This window comes from Glycine soja, chromosome 17, assembly GCF_004193775.1.
Source record: "Glycine soja cultivar W05 chromosome 17, ASM419377v2, whole genome shotgun sequence".
Classification (NCBI taxonomy): domain Eukaryota; kingdom Viridiplantae; phylum Streptophyta; class Magnoliopsida; order Fabales; family Fabaceae; genus Glycine; species Glycine soja.
Window position 1 is genome coordinate 1,483,957 of NC_041018.1, and position 12,691 is coordinate 1,496,647.

At 31.6% G+C, this 12,691-nt stretch overlaps 1 protein-coding gene and 1 long non-coding RNA gene across 2 annotated transcripts; one reads left to right on the forward strand and one right to left on the reverse strand.

The window, feature by feature from the left end:
* The first annotated feature begins 913 nt into the window (after positions 1-913).
* Positions 914-5,457, forward strand: LOC114392699. Its single transcript, XR_003662373.1, has 4 exons — positions 914-1,359; positions 2,357-2,608; positions 2,744-2,898; positions 3,881-5,457. It is a non-coding gene; the product is annotated as an uncharacterized LOC114392699 (long non-coding RNA).
* Positions 5,458-7,864: 2,407 nt separating this feature from the next.
* LOC114392051 (probable galacturonosyltransferase-like 4) lies at positions 7,865-9,373 on the reverse strand. The gene has a single exon (XM_028353088.1). The coding sequence runs from the start codon at positions 9,312-9,314 to the stop codon at positions 8,274-8,276; it is 1,041 nt and encodes a 346-aa protein (XP_028208889.1). The 5' UTR covers positions 9,315-9,373; the 3' UTR covers positions 7,865-8,273.
* Between the last annotated feature and the right edge of the window lie 3,318 nt (positions 9,374-12,691).

Below are 12,691 nucleotides of genomic sequence, written 5' to 3' on the forward strand. Positions count from 1 at the left end.
GCTCAACCTAATTAATTAATGTGACTTCTTTTATTATCCAGTCCTAATAAAAGAAAGTGTAATTAAATAAGGGTATTATAAAAGACAAATAATTAATTTACCAAAGAATTTAAAGAATGCCTTATAAAAAAAGGACAAACAATAAAATAAAAATGATCTTATATACTCCCTATGTCACTCTCTTTGTAAATGTAAGACTTTCTTTTATTTGTTTCTTTTTATAATACTCTTTTTACATTGTCTCTTGCATTAATTATTTTTTACTCAAATATTTTTTATTAGTTTATAATAAATGCTATATATTTAAAAGATAAATACATTATCTATTTTATAATGATTGAATAAGAAGATTAACACATATTAACTAATTAAGTGTGAAAATAATTAAGTGAAAGAGATTGATTACGAGTGTCAATAAACTTAAGAATAATTTTAGTAAAATAATATAAATTATTAATAAATTTATTGTTCCTAATTATATAAATAAACTTTCTTGAAGGAAGTTAAAAAAAAATCTTATATTTATATTTAGGAAGAGAGAATATAGGAACCAAAACAAAATTTGGGTTTAATTATCAATTTAATCCTTGTTGATTTTTAAATTTATTCTTTGTAGTTCTTAATATTATTTAGTAGTTAAAGTTTATATTTTAATTCTTAAAATGTTTTTGTTATTAAAAAATTTTAACTAAAAGATTTAAAAAAATTTAACCAGAGGAGCCTTTTGGTATTTAAGATCTAAACTTAAAAAATTAAAAAAATCACTTATTAAATTTTAGAGACTAAAAAATTTATATCAAAAAATAAAATATAAGTTTAAAACTATGTAGTATTTATTTATCTAAAACTAAGTTGAAGCTAGGTCGAAAAGACGAAAACAAGGCTGAAAAACTAGGGCTGACGTGATATGAAGCCTATTTATTTTGGTGTTATGTGGATCTGAAAATCAAGAAGCCGAACGAAGGAACACAAATTTATATTAGATCTGAAAGAAAAGAGAAGAGTTTTAGGTTTGTGGGAGAAGAAGAAGATGAAGAAGATGAGGCGCAGTTGTCCTCTTCACTTGAAATCAAATTCAAGACCGCTTTGCCTTCCTTTTCAGTACATTCCATTTCGAATGGAAACAGTGCTTTGCTATTTTCATTTTTAAAATAGACATTGGGCTTCTTCTTGTTCCTCTTTTTTCCTTCCAATTCCGATTTGGTCCTAATGCCTATTTTAAAATGAAAACAATGATACACTGCTTTTGTTTGAAACTATTGTTAAGGAAGATAACGCCGACGAGTTCTTCAATTTGATTTTAGCTGACGAGGACTTTTTTATTCATCCACAGTCTCTGAATCTGTACGACTAAACAAGGTTTTCTCCATTGACTCCTAATTTTATGAGCTACTCATTGAATTTGTGTCTGTGTGTTTTAGCGATGCACATTTCAAACATAATTACAGTCTCAATTGATTTTCTCTGCTCTGATGGACTTTAGCCCAAGGGAGCTTTTTAATTGTCCCTCTTTTCTATCTACCTTCCCCTATATACCCAAAACTTAAGAACTGCACGCTTTTTGTCTTTTCTTTTCTGCTTGCTCCTCTTTCTTCTTTAACACTTTTTAGTGTGAAACAAACATGCTAGTTTAAGGAAATACTATTTGTTGAAAATATGCATGTGCTCAACCACTATCTTGTAATCATGGAGCAAACAGAAAAAAAAAAGTTGTAACGTTCGAGATAATTTCTGGGGAGTGAACACTTCCTATCATGATTCGCTTATACCTTTGCAGATCAACGGTATTGAAATTTCCAGCTCTCATAATGTGTTTTGTAACCACCAGTGAGATTAATTATCTTTCTATTGTATCATAAATCACTTTTTAAAAAATTTACCCACACAAAAATTAATTCTAATTATAATCGATTTATTGAATAATCTAATTTTCTCACACTTAAAATGTAATAAGGAACGTTACAAAAAAAAATGTAATAAGGAAGGATATTTTATGTACTACAACAAAAGCCTAATGGAGTTTTTTTATACAACATGAAAAGAATTCTGTGTCAAAAGAAGGGTATAAGTGTAATATGACAACAACAAAAGCTTTATGGAGTTTTCTGTAAATTGATCTGTCTTGTGCGGTCATAATTTAAAAGATAGTTTTGATTTGATTACAATTGTTTTGTTCTTCTCTAAGGACCTGTTTGTTTATTGTTTTCGAAACTTTATTTTGTTTTTAAACAAACAAAAAAACTCGTTTCATAACCGTGTCCTGTGAAGCTTCTAAAATATATACTTTTCAGTTTTATAAATTAAAAAACATGACTGAGTTGTTCTTGTTCTGCTTTTTACCTCTTTGTTCCCAAAGCAAAGAAAAACACGGAGAACAAAGGATGGACATCCTGTATTATTGGACAATAACATAACATGAGACATAGTCATCTTGGCTTCTCTCCTCCGCGCCCTCTCTCTCACTGGAACCTGACATCTATTACCTGCTTGTTGCCACCTTCGTTCAATCGTTCTGCTCAACACTATTCTTCTTGGCATGTGTTGGCAGTGTTCGATTTGCAGGGTTTATGAATTTGGTGGCGGGATGGCGTATTATAACATGTGGACGGTAAATGAAATAAATGTACTATGCCATGTAGTAATATAGTATATTAGAATTCATCTATTACAAATTTCTCTCTTTAAGTGTGTTGCTAACTGATGATAAAAATTGACATTTATTTTATTGTAATTGATCACTCAGCTACGAATGCAGAATACGTGGAGAACATGTGAGAAATTTCAGACATCTGTGGAATTTCAAAGTTGGCCGGATTTCGTTTTTTGAACTGGTTAATATTTGTTGTCTTTTGGAGCAGAGAAAAATAAAGCTGTGAAAAAAGGTTAAACATTATCGGGGTAAGTAGTTCAAGTTGACTTGAGTTTAATCTTAATATGCAACCCAATTCAATTATGTTTGATTGGGTTGAATTGGATAGTCGCAATTAAAAAAATACTACGGAAATTTTTAAAAAAATAATTGTCTTGTTGAGTGAAATCAAAATTAACTGCTGATCATAAAATTTTATTTTTTATTTTTATTATATATATTATTTTAGTTGGATAGGACCGAATTCATTATGTTTGAAGCTTATGAACCTTGTTACCAAACCAATTATAATTGGTACACTTGATAAAATTCACCGTATCTAATGCCTAACCCAACTTGTTAAAATGTAGTTGGGTTAAGTTGGACGATCCGCAGGTCGAGCGCTCAGTCTACTTTCACTCTTATTGTTAATGGTTGCATGATTAGTTTTATTATTTATTTGGTGCATTGGGCCCTTTCTTCAAAACAATGTTTGAAGAAACTTGAGAAATCTAGAAAGTAGAGAGGTTCATTGACAAGAATTCTGATATTATTTTCAGAATGAACATAACAAAAAAGAAGATTACATAATAGGATATGTAGAGACAAATTGCTTGCTCAGCTAGTTGATCAGGCTCTTACCCAACAATGGGAGAGCAACTACCAACTATTAGAGTTATATATGGAAACCAATAACAGAAACTAATAGTAAACTAACAGTCACATAGAGTCAGTAGTATATCTACCATTCATCCCTCAAACTCAGGGTGGCAATGAAAATATGGGTGCTTCTAAGGTGAAGAATCAATGAAGTGGTCATGGTGAAGTAGAAAAATATCGTAAAACTGATTAAAATATTAAATTGTTTGTTATTATATTTTATTTGGAAAAATTGAAGTTACTATTACACCCTTTTAAAAAGAACGAAAATGACATCTGTGCCCTGTGAATAGAGTTGCAGGTTTAAGGGCTGATTAAAAATAATAAAAAAACTCAATCTTTGTTGTCGTTGTGTTCTTTTGTTTGCGCCAGGAAGAACTGGGTCGTGCGGCGATTCCGTAGTTGAGGGTGTGATTGTCGGTGGAAGTTACTTTTTTGGGCAGATCCGTTGGCTGAGGAAGGTACAGAGCAATCGTAGAGGAGGTGGCGGCGCAACTGACGGAGTAGTAGTTGGGTGGCGGGCGCGGATCTGCGGCGGAGGAGGTGACGGTGCAACTGATGGAGTCGTGGTTGGGTGGCCCGCGTGCGGATCTGAAGGAAGGAAGTGGTGGCGCCATAAGGAGGAAAATGGGTTGCCGAATTCTTAAACATTCAAGGAGGGACAACACAGTCTTTCAAGCTTGAGGCAAAAACGTCATTTCATATTTCTTATTAATTTAATAAATAAACAAAGAAATACGTCACCATCAAATGACAGTCCAATCTTTTTTACCGTTCACATTTAAATACTATATATCCAACGGCTGATAACAAACTTCCTCATCCATGGACCACTTTCAACAAACTTCAGCAAAGTTTTCCACCTGTTCACCACTTGGTTGGTGGTTCACCCTAGATTTCCACAAGAATATATTGCGGTTGTGATGAGTCCAAAAGCCTGAACATTACCACGCCTTGAGTTTGTCTCAAATTTGTTGAAATCTTAGCTTAGAGGTTTGCTGAGAAATTTCATGTCATTTGTTGTGGCATTTTAATTTGATAAACCTTGTGCCTAAATCTGATAAATTCCATGTCGTGCCATTTGGAAAATATATGGTGAACAACTTTATATTTATATTCGTTCATTTCTTTCTACAATGCTCTCACAAAGTCACAGCTAGATTTGATTTGTGCTTCTCTTGAGAAATCATTGCAAATTATTCTTGTCAGAGATATCGTATGGTAAAACTTTCTGGGATGCTTCAACTGATACCATATAACCAAAACAAGTGAAACACCATTGATGTATTAAGAAAGTAGCTTTCATATTTGTGACTTGGCCGAACCCTTTAGGATTGTCTGCAAGTTAATTTTTATATATTTCTTGTGTATTGCAGAAATTTTCACTAAGATTTTTTCATCAAACAAATGAGATGATTGATGTCTATAATACCTCCTCTTTACCTTTGGTTTCTTAAAAGATGATATTCCGACTGAATTTATAGTCATTTCAGTTGTCTGTCTCCTCACAAGGGCTGCTATTTTTTTGTGGATAATGCAATTGAATCTGGAATGTAACTTCTGCTCTGTGATGTATTTCCTTGGAGATAGTCCTGTTTCTCCCTTCTTGAAAGTGTCGGTGGATGAAAGCATGCATGACAAAAGTACTCGTGGAAAAACTGTTGTATCTTTTGAGAAAATTTCATGCATCCATGTTTTCTTAAAATAGTTCGATCTTTGAATGTATTGCTGCAGCGTATTTTTTCATTTCCCATTTATGTACAATGGGAATCTGTCCTTGGTTCCAGTTTTACTTTTTTAGTGATTTAAAATATTTGATTTGGCCATTAATATACACTTTTTCATGCCAAGTTGACCTATTCTGATGCGCTATTTCTTAGAAAAAAACACTACTAATCGCATGACCTATTCTGATGTACTATTTCTTAGAAAGAAACACTTCATTAGAATCATCATCACCTTAATTCTCTGACCAAAACTACATCTACTTTGTCCTGGCATATTCCACTTGGTTGATAATTGGATCCTAGTCTTAGCATATTCAACTTAGAACTTGGTTGATTGGAAAGTAATCACGTCAAAGTGCATATTAAAGTCTCTTGGTCTTGGTATAATTACAAAATGTTTTTTTTGAGTTTGGTAGGCAGGGAACACCTCTTGCAACTAAGGGTCAAACAGACCGAAAGCCTGCCAGCTCCTTCTGGGATGTAGCCTAATTTAATATTTATTAAAAAGTTATCTATATAAAAAATCCTCCTTCTATCTTATATACAATAAACAAATTAAATATCTAATCCACGGAAAACGAATAAAACAGTTAAATTAATTAATTTTAATTAATAATATTATAAATTTAATTTTTATTCCAAAAACATCCTTAAAATTAAATAATTCAAGTGTTTCGTGTAATATTAAACGGTTTATTCAAGTCAATAAGCCTGTCACCCTAGATTTTAATCATGTCAAGCTTTTAAACCAAATCTTCAAACAAAGCCTATCACAAACAATAGGTTAAACTCTTTTATCTTTTTAACGAAAGTCAGGTTCAAGTCTACCAACGTCTGTAATGTTTCCATTCCTAAGTTGCATCCTAAAACTTATTCAAATATACAAAATTTTATTTTATATTAATAAAATCTACCAAAATCACTTGATATTTTTATTTTTAAAAGCTGTTAAAAAAATTGACTTGTTCAAATCAGTTATAATTATTTAATTGGTTTCATTTGTAGGAAGACCCTTCCCCAACTACTTCTACCCTCATGTTGAGGGATAGCTCCCTGTAATCTTTCTTTTTATTATTCCAATGAAGTAAAAAAAAACTACATAAAAAATCATTTATAAAATAAAAATTCCTAAATCAAACGAGCTTTATGCAATTATACTTGTAAAACATTCTTAGAAATTTTCAAAGTAAACTTTTTGGGTTCTTTCTAGTTCTTAAAATTATTTTAAACAATGTTATTAAATTGTTTTTTTCCTTCTTTTCTTTTAAAATATAGTTCTTTAAATGACTTTAGACAACGGTTTTATATATATAAAGCATAATCAACCCCACCTAAGCCAGTCATAGGATCGATATAGATAAGAATAATGCTTTGTGAACACTCATTGCATATAATTGATATAATAAGTTGGAGGCTTAGTTATATTTTTTCTTTGTAATTTTATATTTTTTTCATTTTTGTTGCTACAATTTTTCTTTTAATGTGTTTGTCTTTTTTTCGTCCATAAAGTGTTTTAGATAAATTTTTTTACCGTTCAAAACATTTTTTTATTATCCAAAATGTTATCTAAAACACTTTTAGGATGAAAAATAAAATAAACATATTTTAAAAAGACTAAAATGAAGAAAAAAAATATAATTTGCTGAAATGAAAATGAAAAAAGTGCTAATTTACCGGAACCAACAATTATTTAAATCCAAGTTATATGACATGGTAAGAAAAGAAACAGAAAGAAATAAATACTAAATAGGTGTTTATCAACATGTGGTTAGTTTGAATAGAATATTAGATCAAATTTTTCAAACAAAATGCCAAATTGGAGTCTTGCATGTGGATGAATAAATGTGATTGAAATGAAACATTCTACTTGAGATAATTTGTTAAATTACTTGATAAAAATTAATCATGGTTAAGAAAAGATATTTATGATATCGAATGTCTATCTTTGTTACAACTTTTAACATAATGATTATAAAAAGGAAAAGAGTGTTTGTAACACTGAACTGTCCACTTATCAATGTTATACTCACAGTATAATGACCTATAACATGGAACTTGTGCATTACCTGATTATATATTTGATTGGAGTATACTGCTCGCGAACTTGAACTTGTATATGAGGGCGAGCCTGATGTAGCGGTAAAGTTGTGCTTTGGTGACTTGTTGGTCATGGATTCGAATCCGGAAACAGCCTCTTTGCATATGCAAGGGTAAGGCTGCGTACAACATCTCTCCCCCATAAATTTTTTTATACTGCTCGCGAACTGATCCTGTGCACTAAGAAGCAGAGGAACTTGAAACCTGTTAGTATGATCAGATAAAATCTAAATTGGAACAATGGGACCTAACAAGACTTGGCAAGCTACGCCATCAGCCAGAGCCACGGGTTTTCATGCGGCAAAATAAATTTTTTTTTTTATCGGCGTAGCAATTGTATGTTATGTTAGCAGAAAGATTTGAATCCATGACTACGTCCATCTTATCACTTCAATTCTTATGTTCCTCCTCCAATCACTTAACCAGCTTATGACTCCCAAAATAAAACTCGGTGCTACATAAAAATGAAGAAATGTCATAATATATATTTACAGACTAATCAGCATAATTTTATATTGTGATGCTTCTAAGATGAAATTACAGTGAATCATATCACACCAAAATTGGGTACGGACGTACTGTTTTGCAAAAAGTTGAACTGTTAGCATTAACCCAACCAATACACAATTTTCTGAGTTTTACACTAATCAGCATAATTTGTATATTATTGTGATGCTTCTAAGATCAATACGAACCAAAAAAAAAAAAAAGAATAAAAGAATACTGAACCAAAGAAAGGAAAAAAAATGAATTTACAACTCCACTGCTTCCTACGATGATGGAGGTTTTAGCTGGTTCCTTTCTGGTCAGCCAAATTTGAGTTAGAAAACTGAAAAAAAAATAATGATGATATTATCCGGCAGCACCCCTCTCTCTCGATCTCTCTCTCTCTGATTGAAAGAAATACTTGAATCCCCTGGTTTATATATGGATGGTTGGTTCTATTCTTCAAAAAAGTGTCTAGAGGATCGATATAGATCATAAGGAGCCCATAGATGGTCCACTATGCATGGCTTCCTAGAATCTAATCTCAACCAGGGTTTACCCTTCCCACTCCAATGCAACAAACTAATGGGCCCAGGGTGCAGGCTTCTACATTTTCCTTCGAAGTTATCTCCACCCAAACCATGCTGGTTCCATCTATGATCAACCGCTTTTATGTTCCCCGCCAAAACCAACAGAAACGGCGGAAGAGACCCCAAATGATAGATCCTCTTCTGCTGTTTCTGCACCGCCATCCACTCCTCCACCTTCTCCGTGTACCTCTCCTTCCTCCACGTGTCCACGTCCATCACCATCACCCCCGTGTTGAAATAGCACGGCTTCCTTCCCCTGAACGTCTTGGCAAGAACCGGGTCCGACCAAAAATTATCCGTGAAATACAGCGTGAAGTTTGCATGACAATATTCCGGCGCAGCCACGACTTTTCCTTTCATATCAACACCATAAAGCTTGGCTATGTCGTCAACCACCACCAGGTCAGAGTCCAAATATATCACACGTTTCACGTTTTCTGGTATGGTATCGGCCAGGTATATTCTGGCGTAATTCAGGGGCTGGTCCAAGGCCTGTCGAATGGACTTGGATATCTTGCCGCGGACCCTGTTGGAGTCAAACGGGTAAATCTTCATCTTGAGGTAAGGGAAGGTAGACAAAATGCTGGAGAAGAGTTCGGGAGGGTCGTCATGGGAGGAGAGGAAGTGGAAGGCCAGGTTCTCGGGACACGTTGAATGTTGAAGCATGGAGAGCACCGCGGCCATGGTGCCACGAAGATAGTTAGTATCCAGGGTCATGGCTACGTTAATGGTGGCGGAAGGCGAGGAGCCGCAGTCCTCGCCGTTGCGGAAGGCAGGGGCCTCCCGGAAGAGAGGGAGCTCCGGGGAAGGACGGCGGACAAGGCCGAGGCGAATGGCGGAGGAGACGGAGAGGAGGAAGAGGAGGGACAGGAGGCCAATTAGGGAGGTGGAGCTCCGAAAGACCATCCTGTCGGAATGTTATATGTTTGTTGTTGTGTTTGTCCTCAACACAATCCTCCGGGGGGTGTCAGAGAGAATATAGCGAACAAGATATGATATGATATGAATTTAGAGAGGGAAATGAATGAGTCATTGCGTTGGGGATCAGATGAATGAGATACAAATTCTGAGGATGGGAGCAACTCTCGGGGCTATCTTTGACTTGGGATGGACTATTTTAGAAACCTGCACCTCAAATCTCTTAAATAACTCTTTTCTTTTCTTGGAATACTCTTTTTACAATTTAAAAGGTCTTGGTCTGCATCACAGACTAAAACAAGGGATCCTCCAATTTTCAATTCGTCAATTGTTGACTCCCCTAAGGCTGCTGATTGCTGAATATTGTCTGCGCGCAGTATTCCGGAGGAAACATAGTAAGACACAATACTGACTACTACTTTATTTGCACACACACAAAATCACTTTAATTTTTCACTTCCAAAATTTTATACTTATTTTATTTTTTATGTTTTTTCCTTACATCTATTATTTTCTCATTCTTTCCCTCTTATCTCTCATATTCACCCTTTAAAAAGAAAAGAAAAAAAAGTAAGTTAAGCATAAAATTAAAATATGAAAAAAAAAATGAAGGATTGTTATTTGCACTGCAATGCAAGAGACGAAAGTTCCTTCTAAGTTATAATAGCCCCAAGATACAAATAAGTTTAAAGATGTTTTTTTGATTTTAGATCAGTGTTTTTTCATTGGTTTTTATAAGTATTTTATTAATTTTAGTTCTTGTAATTTTGCGTATTTTTAATTTTAATTTTTATAAGATATTTTACTTATTTTTAATTTGTTTGTTTGTATTTTTTTCAATTTTGATTCTTCTCAAGGTCAAATTTTAAAAAAAATATTACATGAACCAAAATTTTAAAAACACAAATTTACAAGAGAAAAAATAAATAGAATATTTTACAAAAACGAAATTGGAAAAACGACATCTTAAAATGATTAAAATTGATAAAATAAACTTACACCAAAAATAAAAATAAAAAGTATTGACTATTAAGATTTTAAAGTTGCTTATAATATGGATCAAATAAATAATTTTATGTCATATCATTAAATTTGGTCTCATCAGATTAGTCTCTAACCCATCAATATTTTGAAATGATCAAAATCATAAATTTTACAAAAGTAAAAACTAAATGTCTCTATTTAAAATAGAGGTATTAAATCTATAATTTTTTAAAAATATAAGGACTAATTGTTTTCATTTTAAAATAAAGAAACTAAATTTATGGATTTTAAAAAATAGGAGATCTAAATTACATTTAAGCCAAAGAAAAATATCATAAGCTTTTATAAAATACATAATGTCATGACAAATAAAATCCAAAATACTTAAGTTTCTATAAATCATAATTACCATGTATGTATTTTTATACTTTAAAAATATTCTATAACTTTTTTCATTTTTAATATTATATAAAATTAAAAGAATAAAGTAATAAAAGTAGTATCAATTTATTCACTTTATTTTATTTTTTATTATACAAATACAGTTGGAAAAATAATTGGACAAATAGTATTTTTGTACCTAAATGTGCAGAGCACCGACAAATTTATCACTGAAATATGAATATTCAAATTTTAATCCCTGAAAACAATAAAAGTAAAACAAATTCATTTATACATTAACTTTCATATGTTACCGTTAATGAAAAAGGCCATGTGATACATTCAGGGACAAATTTGTCAGTGTCCTACATATTCAAGGACAAAAATGACTATTCACTCAAAATATAATTTAATCTTCATCTTCTCCTCTTTTTTAATTATTGCAAGCATTATATTACAATAAATACTTAAAAAATAGAAAATCAAACATAAGTTAGAATAAACATAATAATAAGCATAACATAATATTGATTAATAAATATAATTTGTCTGGTGTTCTGAAATTTATATTGTGACAACATTAGATAGTGACAAAAGTTTGGTTTCATTTTTTTGTATGGAATGACTTATGGTTATGTATTTTTGTTTGAGTCTCATATTTTGTTTAAGTGTCATATTTTGGGTAAGGGAGAAAGATGAAAATTAAATTATATTTTGGATAAATAGTTATTTTTGTTCCTAAATATGTATAACTTTGACACATGTTCTTTCATTAATGTTAATGGATAAAAGTTAACAGGTAAATAAATATTTTACACTTTTTTAAGTTCGGAGATTAAAATTTAAATTTTTATTTTTCAAATTTTCTTTTATCAACACTCCATATATTAAGGAATGAAAAATGACTATTATCCAAAATAATTTATTTGAGCAATTGTCATTGGAGTCAAATTCAACATGCAAGTTAATAATTACTTTATTAATTTATGTGTATTGAAGAAGCGGACTAGTTATGCTTTCGCTGTTGCATGCATGTATTTTATTTGTACCTTCCCGTCCATGGGTGATTGTGTGTCTATTGCGCTTTCTCGGCTCGCCGCTGAAAGAGGAGATTTACTCTAATATGGCTCTATCAAGATAATTAAATTCAAACATTAAGTGCAAAAATAAAAAATCTTATAGAATTCATGCATCGAGAAGTTTTATTCCTAGAATCTCAATACAGGATAATCAAGCTCAGTTCCAACATACATACACAAGATCCCTCATTATGTTTATAGCTCAAAATCAGTTTTTAAGAAATTTAATTAATAATAAATAGTGTATTAGAAGACTTTTTATCAAACCTAATATCGAACTCTCTTTTTTTTTCTCTCTTGACGTTTATTGAAATTGATCAAACAATTATTTTTTTTTAGTTGTTGTTCAAACAATTACTCTAAACGCTACAATGCAACTAATTAACACAAAAGCTTTGCGTGATTTCATAGGTCAAATTGAGTAATCGAATTGCATTGTTCTTTATAACCTATTTTGCTTCAAACATGAAATCTTCATACTATAGCAATAATTGCTTAAAAGCTTCTAGTTATTGTATAGTCAGTTATTATTTTTCTTGAGCTTTGATAATTTATAACTATTAAAATTTATTTTTCTTATAATCAGAAGAGTTTTTATTTCTCAAAATATCATTAGACTGTCAGAAAATGGAAGATGAATTATTGATGCATTGTTTGCTAGTATATATTAAAGAAATTACTAAAAAATTTAATATAGATTCAATTATAGATGACTTTTGTAATATGCAAAAAAGTCGTTCTATGTTTTGATTTGATAAAATATTATTGTAATTAATGTTTTGAAACATGGACTTATCAATATTTTTCATGATATACATGTATTTTGTTTTTTTATTATTGTTCCCCCCTCATTTAAGCTTGTGACCGCCCTTGCCGACTAGTTTGACCTATTTTATCACCTTTATTGAACCACATCTTAAA